At 38.4% G+C, this 18,542-nt stretch overlaps 4 protein-coding genes across 5 annotated transcripts; 3 read left to right on the forward strand and 1 right to left on the reverse strand.

Moving 5' to 3' along the window:
• Positions 1-513: 513 nt before the first annotated feature.
• Positions 514-5,111, forward strand: LOC125205402 (pectinesterase-like). Its single transcript, XM_048104300.1, has 3 exons — positions 514-1,129; positions 1,345-1,852; positions 4,212-5,111. The coding sequence occupies exons 1-3, from the start codon at positions 566-568 to the stop codon at positions 4,901-4,903; spliced, it is 1,764 nt and encodes a 587-aa protein (XP_047960257.1). The 5' UTR covers positions 514-565; the 3' UTR covers positions 4,904-5,111.
• A 1,733-nt stretch (positions 5,112-6,844) lies between these two features.
• LOC125207852 (pectinesterase 3-like) lies at positions 6,845-9,515 on the forward strand. Its single transcript, XM_048107352.1, has 2 exons — positions 6,845-7,953; positions 8,717-9,515. Exons 1-2 carry the CDS (start codon positions 6,912-6,914, stop codon positions 9,391-9,393), a joined length of 1,719 nt encoding a protein of 572 aa, XP_047963309.1. The 5' UTR covers positions 6,845-6,911; the 3' UTR covers positions 9,394-9,515.
• Positions 9,516-9,708: 193 nt separating this feature from the next.
• Positions 9,709-14,462, forward strand: LOC125205271 (alanine aminotransferase 2-like). Its single transcript, XM_048104107.1, has 15 exons — positions 9,709-10,032; positions 10,818-10,868; positions 10,964-11,014; positions 11,464-11,529; positions 11,611-11,672; positions 11,998-12,076; positions 12,168-12,272; positions 12,353-12,463; positions 12,536-12,673; positions 12,759-12,833; positions 12,958-13,078; positions 13,150-13,304; positions 13,397-13,471; positions 13,631-13,834; positions 14,042-14,462. Exons 1-15 carry the CDS (start codon positions 9,790-9,792, stop codon positions 14,156-14,158), a joined length of 1,653 nt encoding a protein of 550 aa, XP_047960064.1. The 5' UTR covers positions 9,709-9,789; the 3' UTR covers positions 14,159-14,462.
• Positions 14,463-14,655: 193 nt separating this feature from the next.
• Positions 14,656-17,700, reverse strand: LOC125205273 (proteasome subunit alpha type-5). Of its 2 annotated transcripts, XM_048104109.1 has the most exons (10): positions 17,610-17,700; positions 17,433-17,480; positions 17,262-17,343; positions 16,993-17,073; positions 16,405-16,518; positions 16,213-16,314; positions 15,692-15,750; positions 15,172-15,274; positions 15,032-15,097; positions 14,656-14,933 (listed from the first exon to the last, which is right to left on the reverse strand). In XM_048104109.1, the coding sequence occupies exons 2-10, from the start codon at positions 17,444-17,446 to the stop codon at positions 14,841-14,843; spliced, it is 714 nt and encodes a 237-aa protein (XP_047960066.1). In that variant the 5' UTR covers positions 17,447-17,480; positions 17,610-17,700; the 3' UTR covers positions 14,656-14,840. The 2 variants fall into 2 exon arrangements, with proteins under 2 accessions (XP_047960066.1, XP_047960065.1); XM_048104108.1 differs by having other exon boundaries at positions 17,433-17,656.
• Positions 17,701-18,542: the final 842 nt, after the last annotated feature.

The following is an 18,542-nucleotide window of genomic DNA, read 5'->3' on the forward strand; positions in this document are numbered from 1 at the left end:
TCGACAAATAATCTTTGATGCTAAATAATGCATCAAAATCATATAATCTTGGCACACTTGCACAATACTCCCAAGAACCTAAATTATTATTTAAAAAGTTTTGAAATATTTAAATGAAAAAGAGATATTTAACAAGAGTTGAAAAGTATTTTTCTTCTATTTTTCTTTCAATAAAAGGAAAATGAAAAGAAAAAGAATCCATAGCAGCCCCAATCAATTGTTACAACATTGCGTGTGTCAATTGTTAAGTTGATGAGCTTTATCCCATATTCTATTTAATTTATAATATTTCTAAATATACTACTATGATATTTAGAAATACTCATTATTTAATTTATCAAGAAAAAATCTGAATCAACCATATTGTACTCATGAAATTTTTTTTTTTTAAATGACACCCATATATTACAAATTTTATAAGCATATAAATACAACAATCATTTTTCACAAAATAGAAAATAAATTTAATTTTAAAATAATACTCTTACATTATAAATGGAAGGTTCACCTTCACTCACTCATCCTTAAGCAAATTCTCAACCATTCCCTTCTCTCTTTCAAAAAAATGTCCCGCCTCCGCCAATTCTTCGCCGGAAGATCATTTTCCGGCGACAAAGCCACCCGAAAAAAACTCCTCCTCTCTCTCCTCGCCACAACCGTCCTGGTCTCCGCCGTGATCGGAGTCGCCGCCGGAGTAAAATCCCGGCGCCACAGCCCCTCCGGCGCCGGCGAAAGCGCCGCCCTCAAAATCTCCGGCGCCCACGCCATCGCTCGAGCCTCCTGCAGCAGCACATTGTACCCGGAGCTCTGCTACTCCTCCATCGCCGCCTCTCTCGACGGCGGCAAGAAGGTGAAATCCCCCAAGGACATCATCACTCTGTCGCTGAACGTGACGATCGCCGCCGTGAAGCGGAACTACGCCACCATCGGAAAGCTGCTCGCCGCCGACAAGGGCAACTTCACGAAGCGGGAGAAGGGGGCGCTCAAGGACTGCCTCGAGACGCTGGACGAGACGCTCGATGAGCTCGAGACCGCTGTCGACGAGCTCAACGAGTACCCGTTCAAGAAGTCGATCGAGGCCCATGCCGATGACCTCAAAACCCTACTCTCCTCCGCCATCACCAATCAGGTCTTTTTTTTTTTAAATCGCAACATTCAACATAAAATATTTGGTCTCAATCATTAACCACTCTGACAATAATACTGTCAAATAATTTTAGTGTCTTGTTATAAGTCTCGCTAGTGAAACTATGTAACTTAATAGTAATAAGTAACGAAATTCAACTAAAGCATACAAAATTGAAATTAAACAATAAATCTAACACATTTTTTTAAAAAATTTAGGAGACCTGCCTAGACGGCTTCTCGTACAGCAAGGCCGACAGGCATGTACGAGAAGTCTTCATAGGAGGGCAGGTCGTTCGGGTCGAGCAGCTCTGCAGCAACTCGCTCGCGATGCTGACCAACATGACGAAGAAGGACGCGGAGGAGGAGAGGAAGCTCAACGGCGGGAGGAAGCTCACGGCGGCGGCGGCGGACGGGGGCTGGCCGGAGTGGATGTCGGCGGGGGACAGGCGGCTGCTGCAGTCGTCCTCCGTGACGCCGAACGTGGTGGTGGCGGCGGACGGGAGCGGAGACTACAAGACGGTGGCGGCGGCGGTGGCGGCGGCGCCGGAGAAGAGCAGCAAGAGGTACGTGATTAGGATAAAGGCGGGGGTGTACAGGGAGAACGTGGAGGTGCCGAAGAAGAAGACGAACATAATGTTCGTCGGAGATGGGCGGACCACCACCATCATCACCGCCAGCAAGAACGTTGTCGACGGAAGCACCACGTTTAACTCCGCTACAGTTGGTGAGTTACGGTTCTTGCTTTTTCGTCTATTAAACGTGTTTTGTATTTTGTTTTTAATGTTTTATTCGTGCATGCATACTCATTTTTCCACTAAAATTGATTTTTTCTTGCATCTTGCCTTTTCAACTTTCTTAGGTAAGCATCATTCGGTTTAATTCATATTTTGGTTTAATTTTAATATTTTATGTTTGCAATTTCCGTAAAATATAAACCATTATGTAAATAAGTGAAAATTACTACAATATGCCTGATTTTCAAAATAGAGAAATAAGTAAATTATATACTCCTAGCTATTTTACAAAAATACAGAAATGGTAGTCATTCTCACTTTAATACAATAAAATTTTGATAATATATTATACGATAAATTTCGTAATTTCTACTATATGTTTTCAAAAAATTTATATCTAGCTACATGGAATTTTTCTATGGTATGTGGAAGATACTAGAATAATTAGATCTCGTATCAATAGTTAAATCAATTTTAAAACATTATGATCTTCACATTATGCAATACTAATACAACTTCAAAATTGTTGCATGTAATTAAGTGATTTGATTTAAGAAAATATTGACAAAAATCGAATGTGTGTGTGTGTGTTCACTAGGTGTCGAAAGTGACTAGAGTAGAACAAAGTAGAGGCTAGGATTGGGTTGTAGTTAGTGGGGGTGGGTTATTGTGCTTCGATATATACGAATCTACTATACATACAAAACGTTGAGTACAAAATCACATGAATTCTTTTGTTTTTAGCGTCTGCCCATTTAGATAAAATGGCAAAGAAGAGAAACAATGTATCATTACGTTTCTTAGAAGCCTTCCATATTTCTAGAATTGGGTCCCAATATATTAGTTATAATATTATAGTTATAATTAGTGGCTAAAAAATATTAGTAGAATTTTAAACTAATAATTCTCTATGCATAAGTTCGATAGGGGTTGAAGATAATTTTTCTGATAACTATAATCGAAATATGATTAATTCTTATTCCCATTTGAAAAAGCTGTACAAAAAATTAAATGAATTTATTCTTATTCCCTGATATTTTTTCCGATCGCCTAGTTGTAAAGTTATGCTATATATGAAAACAAGATAATTAGTCAAGTTGTCAACTATCATGCAAATGAGTGACTGACCTTTTTCTATAAAATAAATCATGACATGGATGTTACATCTACATAGACTATATATATTAGGAATATAAATAAGATAACAATTTTTCACGGTATATTTGCATGCAAATATTTGACTATGTGCGCAATTGAATTCTTTGTATACTATATATGGAAAACTGTGTGCATGCGTATATGGCTGTCGAGCATTATAGAAAATAGATATAGATATGATAAATAATGTATACATCTATCAATTTATTTATTTTTAGCTTTATTGGCAATACTCTAATTAAATACATAGTAGTACTGTGTTATGTATACAATATATTTCTTTATTCATACACATATATACATACAGTGACTGACATATATAAGTCACGAGAGGTCCAAACCCCTAAAAAAATTAATATTTATTAATATTGTTAAGTACTGTATTAATGTTTTTATATAAATAAATTATGTAAAAATTTCTATCATCCAAATAAATTAAAAGAAATTCTTGTTTCATTATTTTAAAGTAGTACTCCTTTCGTTCCATAGTGATAGAGACATTTCATTTTGCACACTCGTTTTGAAAAAATAATTATATATAGTTAAAGTGGAGAAAAAGTAAAGAAAGAGAGAGAATATTATAGATAAGACTCTTCTCTACGTTATTCTCTCCCTTACTTTACTTTTTATCCACTTTAACTATTTATAATTATTTTTTCAAAATGAGTGCGCAAAATGAAATGTCTCTATTACTATTGAAGTAATAGAAGTGAGGAAGTACAAAATTTGGATTATATAGACAGGAAATAAATTCTACGTCTTTTAAAGCATGATTTGATGACATTGAAATGTTTCATTTTTATTGATGTGATGATTCATAAGTTAGCACGTTCTTCGCTTACTTCCCTCCTTTAATTACGCTTTTATTGTCACTTAAAACCCGGCCGACACCTAAATCACCGACACAAATTATTTGACTGCTTTCTTATGTATTTTTACTAAATTTTCTTTAAAAAAAATTAGCAATCACTATCGGTAAATAGTGGTTGCAAAATTGTTTAGTCACTAGATTTGTAATAGGTTACATAAAATCACATCAATGTATATAGTCTAACATTTAGTCAAACTATCCCATTTCAACCACCTTTTGATGGTTTCGTTAATGCCATTGCTTTAATTATAAAGTAGTTCCATCCACTTTTTAAATGAAATAACATGGCATCTAACTTATTCTCAAATGTTGGTTTGCAGCTGTAGTAGGAGAAAAGTTCTTGGCCAGAGACATCACTTTCCAAAACACGGCCGGGCCCTCCAAGCACCAAGCCGTCGCGCTTCGGGTCGGGTCAGATCTTTCCGCATTCTACAAATGCGACATTCTGGCCTATCAAGACACGCTATATGTCCACTCCAATCGAAATTTCTTCATAAACTGCTATATAGCTGGCACGGTTGACTTTATCTTTGGTAACGCCGCCTCAGTGCTCCAAGATTGTGACATCCACGCCCGTCGCCCTAATTCGGGTCAAAAGAACATGGTCACGGCCCACGGCCGAACCGACCCGAACCAGAACACGGGCATAGTGATACAAAAAAGTAGGATTGGAGCGACTTCTGACTTGAAGTCAGTCCAAAAAAGTTTTCCTACTTATCTTGGACGGCCCTGGAAGGAATATTCCAGGACCATCGTCATGCAGTCGTCCATAACGGACGTGATACACCCGGCCGGGTGGCATGAGTGGAGCGGGAGTTTCGCCCTCAATACTCTGACTTATGGAGAGTATCAAAACACGGGGGCCGGGGCGTCCACTTCCGGAAGGGTTAAATGGAAAGGGTACAAGGTGATCACGAGCTCGACCGAGGCAGCGGGTTACACGCCAGGGAAGTTCGTCGCCGGTGGGAGTTGGTTGCCCTCAACCGGCTTCCCTTATTCACTAGGGTTGTAATTCTTGTGTGTGTAATTTTTAGTTGATGAGATTGGTTTTCATAATTGAGGCCCATAGCTAAGGCCCATTTGAGTTGCTTCAATAATCCTTAATGTGTAATTTAGTGGCTTTGTGTCGAAAATAGGAATAAGTTTTATCTTGTCATCTTGTGGATTGTAATAATGTATTCCATAAAAATGAAAAAATGCAAGTTTTTAGCACGTTATTACATGAAGAGTATTTTTAGCACATTATCACATCATTTATAAAACATATTTTTTCATAAAAAATAAAAATATTTTCCATTTTTTTATGTATGACATAATTTAATTTATTTGACGAATTCTTACATCACAGGTTGTATGTATTTTGACCCTACACCTTTTTGTTTTAAATCTTTTGTCATTATTGATTTTGGATCTAGAAAATTAAATACTTACCACCCGGCCCAAATGTTATCAACAGGGGTCCATTTGGCGATTTAGTTTTTTTGTACTCATATTATATGTTTGATTTTATTTAATCTTACTATTATATATATATTTGAATGTTTCATCCCAACCTACACTATATCATTCCAAATACGAAAGGCTATAACATGTCTTATTCTCTAATGTTTAATGCTACTGTTTTAAAATTTTTAAAGTGGAGAATTATAGGACTTGGATGCAAGAGTGCGCAAAGAAAAAAGATTGGTATAGACTATAGACACTACATTTATTTCAAATTACATATTTTCAATTGATTCCTGTTATTGTGGATTGGCAGATAGGAATGACATGAAATCATTGGGGATTGAAAGATAAGAATGAGATGAATTTGTAGGAGAGAGAAACTGAGAAATAACATTGACAGTGTAAAAAGGAGTATAAAGAAAGATATAAGAAAATATATTATTGTTGTATATATTTGGAGATTTGGTCAAAGCGAATAGAATATAGAGGGCCCTTCTCATTTAAATTTCATTCATTATGCTCTCAAACATACGGTTGAGCACAATCAATGGCAATCAATTTGTCAAATTTTAAAAGGGCCAATTTATAAATGCCAAAATAGAATTTGAATATACCAATAAATTCATAGTACTTTAGAAAAGATACTACTCCTTAATTCTTCTCATAGTGTTTCTAATGTACTCATACAAGATGAGCAACACATTTAATAAAAAAAAAAACCATCAACAATTCAAAATTAATTTGATAATACATAAATGGCCGTTTGCTTTAATAATTATCTTGTTTTGTTCAGTGGGATTCATCATAATAGAACTTAACACGAGATACAACCAAGTTAAAACTTTATTTTTTTATTCATATAATTTTGTTGAGTTTTCAGGACTACCTCCATCCCTGAAAATTTGACACAGTTTACCATTTCAGTCCGTCCCTAAAAATTTAACACACTTCACTTTTTATCATTTTTTGTAGTGGACCCTCATATTACACTAACTCATTCATACTCACATTTTCTTATAAAACTAATACTTTAAAAGTAGGATCCACATCCTACCAACTTTTTGAACCCATTTTTCATTACATTTCTTAAAATTCGTGTCGGGTCAAAGTGTGTCAATATTTGGGGGACGGATGTGGTATTTTATAAGCATGAGTTGTTATGCAAAAAACTTAATAAATTTTTTTTTTTTAAATGCTAAATCGAAAATTTAGGAAAAAAAAAATTGTCTCGTAGAATTAGTTATGAATCTTTTTTTTTTTTGACAAATTAATCTTAGCTAATTCAATCTTTGAGATAATGCTGTCTCAATTTAATATTGAGAAACAAATTATCTCTACTGTAAAAGCGCGTGCTCATAGAAACAAATGTGAAAGCGCATCCCACACACGTTAATCCAGCCAGAGCACACTGTATTACTATCTCCACAAAACTAATGGTTAAATAAAACAAAAGAAGCATCGAAGAAGAAGTATTCAATCAAATTAACAAACACAAAAATCACTCAATAAATACCCCAACTCGAGAAAAAACACAAACACCAAAACACGCCTTTTACGCAAACACAAACTCAGCCATGGACACCGTCAAGTCCTTCAAAGGCTACGGCAAAGTCGACGAGCGCGACGACACCGAGTTCCGTCGCAAAACTCGCAAGCGCCTCATCATCCTCGCCATCTCAGCCATTCTTCTGATCGGCCTCATCGCCGGAATTGTCGCCGGAACTTTAGCTCACCGGAAAAACAGCTCCGGCGAAACTCCGGCCACCACCTCGGCCGCGCTGAAATCCATCTGCAGCGCGACCGAGTACCCCGAGTCGTGCGTCACGAGTCTGAGGTCCGCCAACTCGTCCGATCCGCAGACGATCTTCCGCTACTCGCTCTCCGTGGCCGCGGACGCACTGGCGAAAGCGTCCGATTTCGCGGCGGAATACGTCCGCAGCCACGAAAGCCTCGGCGCGAGCGCCAGGCAGGCGCTGCAGGTCTGTAGCGCCTTGCTGGGCGACGCCACGGACTCGCTGAGCGAGACCGCCGACGCCGCCCGCGCCAGCGGCGGAAAGCAGCTGCTCTCCGTCGCAGACGACCTGAGGACGTGGCTGAGCGCGGCGATCACCGACCAGGACACGTGCCTCGACGCCCTCGACGAGGCCGGGGCGAACGCGACCGCGGTTAGGGATGACGTCAGCAAGTTGCTGGCGAACTCCACGGAGTTCGCCAGCAACAGCCTGGCGATCGTCACGAAGGTGGTCGGATTTCTCGGGGGGTTCAAGATTCCGGCGCACCGGCGGCTGCTGGGGGAGGCGGCGGATGGTTTTCCGGCGTGGGTCGGGGCGGCGGAGCGGAGGCTGCTGCAGGAGGTGAGGCCGAAGCCGGATGTGACAGTGGCGGCGGACGGCTCCGGCGATGTGACGACGGTGAATGAGGCGGTGAAGATGCTTAAGAAGAAGAGTAAGACGAGATTTGTGATATATGTGAAGGCCGGAGAGTATAAGGAGAATGTGTTGTTGGAGAAGGCGCATTGGAATGTGATGATCTACGGCGACGGCGCCGCTGCGACGGTCATTTCCGCCGACAAGAACAATGTCGACGGAGTGGCCACCTTCGACACGGCCACTTTCGGTTAGTGTTTCAGTCTCGTATTTTATTTTTTATTAATTTCAAATTTTAAATGAAGTAGTATAAAAATTAATGCAAGATGCAAATTAGGACTATAATTTTTTTAACAAGTGATGGGGAATTTAGATGTTGATTTTAAATTTTTGTTTGGACTTTAGATTTATAATTCTAGCATCGATCGAATCTGAGGGAAGCACTCCCCTAATTTATGATCTGAAAATGTCAGATAACATGTGATTTGATACAAATAATGCTTCAACTAGATCATGTTATAACACGTCATGAAAGTTTTGAGACACTACCATGTGAATTTTTTAGGTCAACATCATTATATTTGTTGCTCTCACTTTGTTAGTCAAAATCATGAACCTCCACTTTTCATTCGTTAATTAAAAGTAGCAATATTTGATTTATTTATTTTATTCACTAAATATGCATAATGTATGAATATGGTTAGTTACCAATCATGTGTATTAAGTGTGGTGTCTACACAATCATCTCATTTACATTGGTGGTGTGAGCAATCTAATCAAATGCACTTAAACTGTGTTGTATGTAATGATTTCACATAGGTAAAGATATTATTCTATAATAGACTTGCAAACCAAAATAAAATAATATAGTGGACTTCTACTTATTTTAGTCACTAAGTTTAGACTTGCAAGCAAGTGCCATATAAGTGAACTCTTCAACATTGTATCTCTTAAGATTTGATATATTTTTAATAGTTGAATTAACTATCTAAATTAAATTTTTGGTGCAACAGCTGTCGCTGGCAAGGGATTTATAGCCCGGGACATAGGGTTCAAAAACACGGCCGGGCCACACAAGCACCAGGCCGTGGCCCTCCGATCGGGCTCCGACCAATCTGTCTTCCATCGATGCTCCTTTGATGCTTACCAAGACACCCTCTACCCCCACTCCAATCGCCAGTTCTACCGCGAGTGCAATATTACGGGCACCATCGACTTCATCTTCGGGAACGCCGCCGTCGTCTTCCAAAAGTGCAACATCATGCCTAGGCAGCCCATGGCCAACCAATTTGTGACCATCACTGCACAAGGCAAGAAAGACCCTAACCAAAACACTGGCATTTCCATCCAAAGATGTGTGATGGGCCCATTTGATAAGCTCACTGCACCAACTTATTTGGGCCGGCCTTGGAAAGATTACTCGACGACCATCGTCATGCAGACCGAAATCGGCGGGTTTTTGAACCCATTGGGCTGGATTTCTTGGGTAAAGGGTGTCGACCCGCCCAACTCGATTTTTTATGCCGAGTATCAGAATACCGGGCCAGGGTCGAGCACTGCCGGCCGGGTTAAATGGGCCGGGTATAGGCCCACTGTCACAACGGCCGAGGCGTCTAAGTACACCGTGAATTCATTTATTCAAGGCCCATCTTGGCTGGCTGAATCAAATGTGGTTTTTGATTCGACATAAATTAACATATACCTATACAATTAGTTTTTTTTTGTTTAATTTTGATATCTTCTCTCTCTGACAACTTTGTATTGTAAAATTAATTCGCTTGGTATTTGAAAATTTGTATTTCCATCAAAACTTTTACTAAAAATAAATAAAATTAAAGAATTTTAATCTAAGTTTATAAAGTCAAAAATAGAACAAGGTTTTATTTTACCAGAATCTAACCAAAAGTGGGACCCAAATTTGAGTTATTGCAAAGCCTATAAACTTCTCCTATATATGATTGTTCAGCAAGAATCCTTAAACTGTAAACATCGCACTTTGCCATTTCATCCAAAAGATTAAATCTTTCGGCGGCTGAGGATAAACCCAGAAATCCCTTTCCCGTTTCGATTCGTATAAATCAAAAAAATGCGGAAATTTGCGGCGGAAAAGTCCAAAAATTTGTTAGCACATAGGAAAATCTGTGCTGTCAGTTTGCAGCATCCCACCGCTTCAGTCTTCTCATCTCAATCACATCAAAATCCGCTGCCCCAATCGTCTATTCTCCTGCGTTTCCTGAGCTCTGCTGCTTCGAATCCATCTGCTCCTTCTGAATCCATGGCTTCTGATTATTCCTCCACCCCTATCAAGATCGATTCCATCAATCCTAAGGTGATTTGTTTTTTTAAAAAATCTTGTTCGGGTGTTTCCCGCTTGTTTTTATTTGTGGTGTTAGTATTGTTTTTTTGATGTTTGTGATCTGATTTTGGGAGTGGTTATGATTTGTGTGTGAATTTTTTGATTAGTTGACCTTCTGTTTTTGGTGGGGTATGCTGTCAACACTGAGCTGGCCACTACTCTCAGTCTTCCATTTTTATGTTGCTTTATTTTCCAGGGTTGTTTTTCTGTGTGATTGGTTATTTTGATAATGTTTTTGATCATTGGCTTGTTTCTTGAGCTGTGCGTCTGAGTGTTAAGTGTTTGTTGTTGGGAAATAATAAAGCACAAGTAATCACTAATGCAAATGAGATTAAGTGTTTATCCAGTCCGATACGATGTGTGTCTACGGATGGCGTGATGCCAAGCTATGGATTTCACTATTTTTTCGGATACAACTTACAATGAGAGAACAACTACGTATAGGTAATGTAGTGAGCCATAATCATCCTAGTAATAATAGGAATCGTACCGGGCTAAAGAACATGTACGGAAGCCGACAAAAAATTGGATCTTGGAATGTATCACTTTGAAAGGCTCCATATTCAAACATTTCCTATCTGAAATAGGAGTATGTAAAGAATGTGATTTTGTTCTGTTTGATGATGTGATACCTATCTCGGATTTACTGCTTTTCCTTTTCATGGTGTTTCGTATTATCAGCATTTGATTGCCTTGTTCAAATGCTATTCTTGGAGAGAAGGGGGGAAATCTAATAATCGAACAAACTTCTTTACCAGGTTTTGGAGTGTGAGTATGCAGTCCGTGGTGAAATCGTGAACCTTGCTCAGGTAAACGAGTTCGTTCACCCTTTGAGCTTCGATGCATCATAGGCATTTTGTTTGTGAACTTTGAGGTTGTTATTTTACATGCTTTGTTTTGACAGAAATTACAAGAAGACTTGAAGGTCAATCCGGATTCTCATCCCTTCGATGAGGTGAGTAGTGTATTAGGCATTGAGTTGCTTGCAAGTTCAAATCGTAGCGTGATGTGTAAAGTATATTAGAAATTTTATCGACTTGTGGTATGAATTTGAAAGTGAGGATGGAAAGTTCAAACAAAAATATACAATTTTCAAATACTTGTAGAAGCTTGATTTGATGAGTATAGTTTACTAGAATCGATTATGTGATAGTTTTCTCATCAGTGAAACATACAATCAACTCTGAATTGAAAAAAATTTGATTTGAACTTGTGAAAGTCCTGTGAATAAAAGTAACGTTGCTCTCGTTAGTTCACACAAGGTGATATTCATGCTAGAAGCTTGCTTTCGTGATTTCAATTTGATCAAATTTGCGAAAGTTTTGGCATTTTTATAGTTTACTTGAATCGCAATAGCATTGGCCAAAACACTGCGTTTGCTTCATTTTCTCTTTGTTTCCGCAGATAATATACTGCAATATTGGAAATCCTCAATCTCTTGGGCAGCAGCCAATCACCTTTTTCAGAGAGGTGTGTAACGCTCCAATGGTGCAACGAAGCTCGAAATTGTGCAGTTACTTGTATTTCAAACATCCTCGTTTCTGATTTCAGGTCCTTGCTTTGTGTGACCATCCTGCCATTTTGGATAAAGGCGAAACACAGGGGATATTTAGGTATTCATCGTAATCATATCTACCTAACGTTGTTGTATTGGAAGGAGTCGTGACAATATGTATCCCTGTTGATATGGGATTTTTGATAGGCGATTGTTTCCTCAATGAGGGATTCTTGTTTTAACTTTGCTTCTGTCGAGATTGAAACGAGTTGTGTTTTTCGACTTTTTAGTTGATCAAGTTATGCGTTTGTCTTCTTTAAACGAGATTTAGTACTGTTTTTTCCCTTTTGTCTATTGTCAGTGGATACATGTGGAATAGTTAGGTTGCATGTTTTTTGGCTCAATCTTTGTTTTCTAACAAAATCATTGTTGTGAATCTCTAGTGCTGATTCTATCGAGCGGGCATTTCAGATACTCGATCAGATTCCTGGACGAGCCACTGGAGCTTATAGCCACAGCCAGGTAATAAAATTAGCATTTTGAAATCTAATTCATATGATAAATTCATGTCTCATTCACTGATGTAACAACTTGTGTTCATCATTAAAATCAGGGTATCAAAGGACTGCGCGACACAATATGCTCTGGCATCGAGGCTCGTGATGGATTCCCGGCCGATCCAAATGATATCTTCTTGACAGATGGCGCAAGCCCTGCGGTATTCACAAATTCACCTATCACTGTTCAGACGAAACAGGTGCAATTCTAGATATAACAACATCCGCCCTCGTCTTTCAGGTGCATATGATGATGCAGCTATTGATAAGGTCGGAAAACGACGGAATCCTTTGTCCTATTCCGCAGTACCCTCTGTATTCCGCTTCGATTGCCCTGCATGGAGGCTCTCTTGTACGTTTCACATCTTTTTCTTCTCTTCAAAATCGAAGTATGATATAAAGTCATCACGTTATTGTCTCCTAGGTTCCATATTATCTCGATGAGGCTACGGGATGGGGTTTGGAAGTCTCTGATGTTAAGAAACAGTTGGAAGCAGCCAGATCAAAGGGTATCGATGTGAGGGCTTTAGTCGTTATAAATCCCGGCAATCCCACCGGGCAGGTAACAAACTGGCCAAACCTCGTGTTTGTAGATACCAATTCCATTTTTCGTTATTTGGTTCCCGTATTTATCGCTTTCTCTGAAGGTTTTGGCTGAGAGCAACCAACAGCAAATTGTCGACTTCTGCAAGAATGAAGGACTCGTTCTTTTGGCAGATGAGGTGACTTTATTCTTCACGTGCTCTACTTTGCTTCTCGTTAACTTTTACGTGTATGAATGGGCTGAAAATGACAGAACCAACGTATAAACTTAGTCGATTGCTGATGCTAGCCGCGCCTCTGCAGGTGTACCAAGAAAATATATATGTGCCCGACAAGCAGTTTCACTCGTTCAAGAAAGTGGCACGGTCCATGGGTTACGGGGAGAAAGACATTTCTTTGGTATCCTTCCAGTCCGTGTCGAAAGGTATAGCTACAGGCACATCTCATATCATGATAATCTTAGGATACGTGTTTAATTTTGCTCGATGCTCCCAGGTTACTACGGAGAATGTGGAAAACGGGGAGGCTACATGGAAGTCACTGGCTTCGCTCCCGAGATAAGAGAGCAGATGTACAAACTAGCATCGGTCAACCTCTGTTCTAACATATCCGGTCAGATTCTCGCAAGCCTCGTCATGAGCCCACCAAAGGTTAGTACTATCGTGACTCTGTTCGATTTTCAGACCATTTCCACTTTGTGCGCCTCGTATTTAGAAGTTCGTATCTGATGGATGCAATGCAGGTGGGAGATGAATCGTATGAATCTTATACTGCTGAGAGAGATGGAATTTTATCCTCCCTGGCGAGACGAGCCAAGGTTAGCACTTCGTCTCGAACCTTAGCAATGAAACATCAATGAAAACCTAAGAGAGACACAAGCAATGAAAGAAAATTGAATAAAACTTGCAATTATCAATTGAAATAGGCGAAAAGATAAATCGTGCTCGACTTTAACTCGATTTTTGTGCATATTCAGACTCTCGAAGATGCACTCAATAGTTTGGAGGGAGTAACCTGCAACAGGGCCGAAGGAGCAATGTATTTGTTCCCTCGCATTAGCTTGCCAAACAAAGCAATCGAAGCTGCAAAGTCCATGAAAACTGCTCCTGATGCATTCTATGCTCGTTGTCTCCTCAATGCCACTGGAGTGGTTGTCGTTCCTGGTTCTGGATTTGGACAGGTAACGACCAGTAACTCGACTTATACTAGTTGGGAGCATTTGTTTCAAGTAATAGCATTAAACGATTGGCAATACGTTCGAACGAGAAGATCTAAATAATGTGACATAGTGTAGTAGTGGCTTCATCACGCTAACTGGTTTATATCTGCTTTTACTTTTCTTGCGGATTCTTCTTCGGCTGCTGACTGATGCACCGTATTGTTGTAGGTTCCCGGGACATGGCATTTCAGGTGCACGATTTTACCTCAAGAGGACAGAATACCAGCCATCGTGTCTCGTCTCACGGACTTTCACAAAGCGTTCATGGATGAGTATCGCGACTGAGCAAAGCCCAATAGTTCGAATTCGACTTTCCAAGGTTATATCTGTACAAACAATATAGGGCAATAAAAATGCTTTTGGTGAGCAAATTTGGGTAGAGCTCAATATTATCTTCAGAATTTTGGGTTCATAAATTGGTTGTTTCTTGACTTGGAAGGCTGTTTTGTTGTTACAGTAAGAAATAAATTAGACTTGGATGTTGAAACAATAAATTAGACTTGGATGTTCGATATGTTTCACTTGGAAATGTGCCATCATGTTGAGTCATTTTCATTTATGGTAAAAAAATATCAGTTATTTTATTTTATTTTTCTCCTATTTTTTCTATCATGCTTATTATCTCTCCACTTAATTAAGTGGACATTCATTTCTTATGTGTCCAAAACTAAAAATCAAAATATACATTGCAACAAAGGAGATTACTTGTTAGCGTTAGACATAGCTCCAGCATATAAGTACTTAACACGAAACATAAGTAAATAATGAAATGCAAAAAAAGGTTTTAAATTTAGAAATGTAAGGTTACTTTATAACGTAAGCCCAAACATAAAAAGTCAGAAAAATGTTGTAGTGAAAAAAAGAGGAAAATTAAGGTTTAAGCTAACATATAGAGTAGCACTACAAAATGAGTTCAAACATTGCAGCAAGAGAAAAGCCAACAGAAACAGACCAATCCCTCTTTCCCTTACAGGCGACTGATAACTTCTTCAACTTCGGAAGGGGAGTAGAGATGGTATTTCGGTGACACCTTAGCAATATCGACATTGTTGGCCGTCACCTGAGACGAAGAAACGTCATGGCAGTTAATAAACACTACATTGAGGGGGAAGCTTATAAGATGAGACTGACGAAAAAAGTGATGTCCATGGTAATTACCTTCTCCTCCATAACTTGCTTCAGAATGGAGAGTGCAATGGTTTCGGCTTCTTTGAGGGTCAGTTCCTGCAAGCATGACGAATGAATCAGGTAACTGAAGATCTAGTGTCGCGCACTTGAATAACCAAACGAACAGATACCTTGTTATACTGCTCCTGCAGAGAGCTGTCAGCACCTTCGGAACCTGACCCGATGGCTTTTGCATTGCATTGCCAGAAAGTGCCAGATGGGTCAGTGTAGTACCTGTGCATAACACAATTAGTGTATGTTCTAATGAACAAGTAGGTAGCAAGGAGAGCTGCCGAAAGGAATAATAGGTAAGGTAATTATTACACTTTGATTTACAGCTAAAGTTATCCACAAATAGCGAAGTATGGACTATGGAGTGGTAACTATACAAGCAGCTTCAGCATTCAGAAAAGGTCGTAATATACCACATAGAAGCTGGTCCTATTCGAAAATTTAGTTGAGATTAGCATTAAAAATGAGCTAACCAAATGTTTCATGTTTTAGAAAGCTCTATAATTTCACATATATCACATGCATTACGTCACTATGTCAGTAACACAGAAACTCAACCATGCAGAAGACTTCATGTCGGGTGACTTGTATCCAATTATTCGAAGAGAGCTATTACTAAATTAAACTAAAACTACTTACAAGCAGGGGCCATTCTCATCATGACCAGCAATGAGAAGAGATACACCAAAAGGTCTTGACTGCACAAAACAAAGATCGAAAATTAGAAAAGCACAAGCATATGGTTTGTAACTTAATTAGGTTAGAATTAAAGACTGGCTGGATTGTGAACAATAATGATTTGGGAATCTTCCTCGCATCAAAGCAACTTAAACATTGAACTTTCATGACGCATAAAACTATATGCATCTACACTTTCCAAAGGCATTGAGAGTCTCTGGTATTCAATTTGAGACTACAAGATAGAAACTTGAACGAAAAAGCTCTATAAGATCCTATGGTATAAAATGCCTCGTTGATAGTAGTATAGAAAGTACTTTAACATTCAACTCTAAGATTTTGGCATCTTCAAGAAGATTAATGTGAGAAGCAATGAATTTTGAATACCACATTTCACAAACTCGGGGATTCCGGGATTTACTGATAGCAACAATTCTTTGAAAAAAATCAAGATATATGTATGAAACTTGAAAGATGCTAACCATGGATTCTTCATCCCCTTCCCCAAATCTCAGTGCAAGATCACAGAGGGCTTGAGTAGTAGATTCAACAGTCATTGGCTCACCATAAGAGAACCTGTGATTCTGGAGGATGCAACAGATTCACATTAACATCTGTGAAACCGAATATTGACAGGTCTTAAGAACTGACAAGGAATGTGAACTAAAGGGTACCTGAGTTTCAACTCGCGCGTGCTCAACGAGTGTGCGGGCATCAGCAATCAAACCACTCATGGCACACCCTATATGTTCATCGATTTCCATTATCTTCTCCACACTGCTCGGCTCCTGTGTGCAGTAAAATGTAACATATATTCAAATAAATAGTACTCCAGTATAGATCACTGAACATCGTAGAAAGCCTAAAATGACAATAAAATGCAACTTGGCTTTCAGAAAGTGTAAATCATGTTTACAATTTCACCATTTTGCACCTAAAATTACAATGAAGTGGAGGGGCATTGGGCAGTATCCTTCGATATTTCACTATCTTGCACTGTACCATTCTTGACCTCAAAGCTACAACGCATAACATATCCAACTCACATTTTAACTAGAACAAATACTTGAATCATTGGTAACCATCGCAAGTACAGCCAGCTTACATCTTTTTTGAACAAAAAATATCACATCTCCTTCACACACTCATGCATTCAAGGAGTTAATAGCCAATAGTTGAAATGTGCACTTGTTTTCACAGTAATAAAATAGAAGCTCAAACTAGCTTAAAGCCAAGCTTAATTTACAGGATGATAAACATACCAACAGCGGTGACGTAATGCGCTTCTCAACAGCAAGAACAACTCCCTCCTTAGTCTTTACACCAATTGCAGTTGAACCCAACTAAACAAAAGCACAGAAACTACCTTTTTATTCAGAAATTACAAACCAAACACACACGCACACACACACATTAACGAAAACACTCAAAGAAAGCACAAAAACTACCTTATAATTCAAAAGCTACAAATCTAACACACACAATCATTAACAAAAACTCAATTGGCGGACTGAAATGAGCATAATAATACCTTAATCGCCTCAATGGCATATTCAACCTGAAACAACCGGCCTTCAGGGGAGAAAGTATTCACTCCCCTATCATACTCAGTCCTAAAATTTCGAGAAAAACACAAATCACACCACTGTCAAAATAAATTAGCTCAAAAACCTCAGAGAAACCCTAAACATATCATCATTACCTCGTCAGAAACATTTTCGATTACGTAAACCCAAAGCCTCAAAAGTTCCTGCGCACAGATCAAATAAACACCTCAATTACGATGAATCAAACAGAATTGCGTTCATACAAACTAATCCTCGCGATTTGAGCAGAAGAAAACTTGAAACGGATCTGAATCCGGCAAATCTCAACCCACCAATGAAGAAAGCGAGATTTTGAATAAATTCGGAGTGAACTTCACTTTTATATTTCTGCAACTGAGCTTTTCTCCTTCGTGTTTGGCAAGAAAATAGGGAAGATCCGAAACTCAAAATGGGTTGACATTCGGGTCACCAGAAAGTTAGCGGGTTTGGGCTTGATCGGATCGGGTATATTTGATTCGATTCATTCAACCCATTTTGATGCAATATGGGTCATTGGCCCAATTAAAGGTTTCAACTTAGGTCCAATATAAATAAAAAATTTAGCTTACAATTTAGTATCGATGTTTTAATTTATTTACGGATGATAATTAATTTTAGCGTTTATAAATAAAAATTTATTTTCTAATGAGTATGAGTGTACCTATATTGAGATAACTCTCATGAATAGCCCAATAATATTTTTCACTCAATCACCCATGTTGTATCTTTAGCTGGTGTTCAATTTGATAAATCAGATAGAATTAGTTCATATGATGTTGTTTGATTGTATTGAATGTAACACTCTATTATCATTTATAGTGAAAATGAAATGAAACTCTTATCTGTGGATTAGTCAAAATAGAAAAATGAGACTCCTACTCGTGTAGAAAGGTATTATAGTTTGAAAAAATTATAGTAAAAATGAAATGAAACTCTTATATGTGGATGGATCAAAATAGAAAAAATGAGACTCCTACTCGTGTATAAAGGTATTATAGTTTGATATTTTTTCACCCCAAGAAGTCAAATTATTGATGTAACTACGTTGGATTATATTATTTTAAAAAAATTATCACTGGCCTATAGGTAAAGGTGTCAATTACTTAATGGTTAATCATCTTGTTGTAGTCATCACAATCACTTCTTGCGAGTGTGAGGTTACTTGTTTGAAAATGAGACTAATAGAATCTAATACTTATATTCCACATATGAAATCATTAGAGTTT

The sequence above is a fragment of the Salvia hispanica genome, chromosome 2 (assembly GCF_023119035.1).
Source record: "Salvia hispanica cultivar TCC Black 2014 chromosome 2, UniMelb_Shisp_WGS_1.0, whole genome shotgun sequence".
In the NCBI taxonomy this organism is placed as follows: domain Eukaryota; kingdom Viridiplantae; phylum Streptophyta; class Magnoliopsida; order Lamiales; family Lamiaceae; genus Salvia; species Salvia hispanica.

Bases quoted from the DNA above. Each gene is read 5' to 3' on its own strand.
- LOC125205402 (XM_048104300.1), top strand. From the start codon at position 566: ATGTCCCGCCTCCGCCAATTCTTCGCCGGAAGATCATTTTCCGGCGAC. The intron at 1,130-1,344 runs GTCTTTTTTTTT...TAAAAAATTTAG, and splicing joins CCTCCGCCATCACCAATCAG to GAGACCTGCCTAGACGGCTT. The intron at 1,853-4,211 runs GTGAGTTACGGT...GTTGGTTTGCAG, and splicing joins GTTTAACTCCGCTACAGTTG to CTGTAGTAGGAGAAAAGTTC.
- LOC125207852 (XM_048107352.1), top strand. From the start codon at position 6,912: ATGGACACCGTCAAGTCCTTCAAAGGCTACGGCAAAGTCGACGAGCGC. The intron at 7,954-8,716 runs GTTAGTGTTTCA...TTGGTGCAACAG, and splicing joins CTTCGACACGGCCACTTTCG to CTGTCGCTGGCAAGGGATTT.
- LOC125205271 (XM_048104107.1), top strand. From the start codon at position 9,790: ATGCGGAAATTTGCGGCGGAAAAGTCCAAAAATTTGTTAGCACATAGG. The intron at 12,834-12,957 runs GTGACTTTATTC...GCGCCTCTGCAG, and splicing joins TCGTTCTTTTGGCAGATGAG to GTGTACCAAGAAAATATATA. The intron at 13,079-13,149 runs GTATAGCTACAG...CGATGCTCCCAG, and splicing joins CTTCCAGTCCGTGTCGAAAG to GTTACTACGGAGAATGTGGA.
- LOC125205273 (XM_048104109.1), bottom strand. The intron at 15,751-16,212 runs GTTAGCATCTTT...TGTTTTGTGCAG, and splicing joins AAGGGGATGAAGAATCCATG to TCAAGACCTTTTGGTGTATC. The intron at 15,098-15,171 runs GTATCTGTTCGT...TCATGCTTGCAG, and splicing joins TGCAGGAGCAGTATAACAAG to GAACTGACCCTCAAAGAAGC.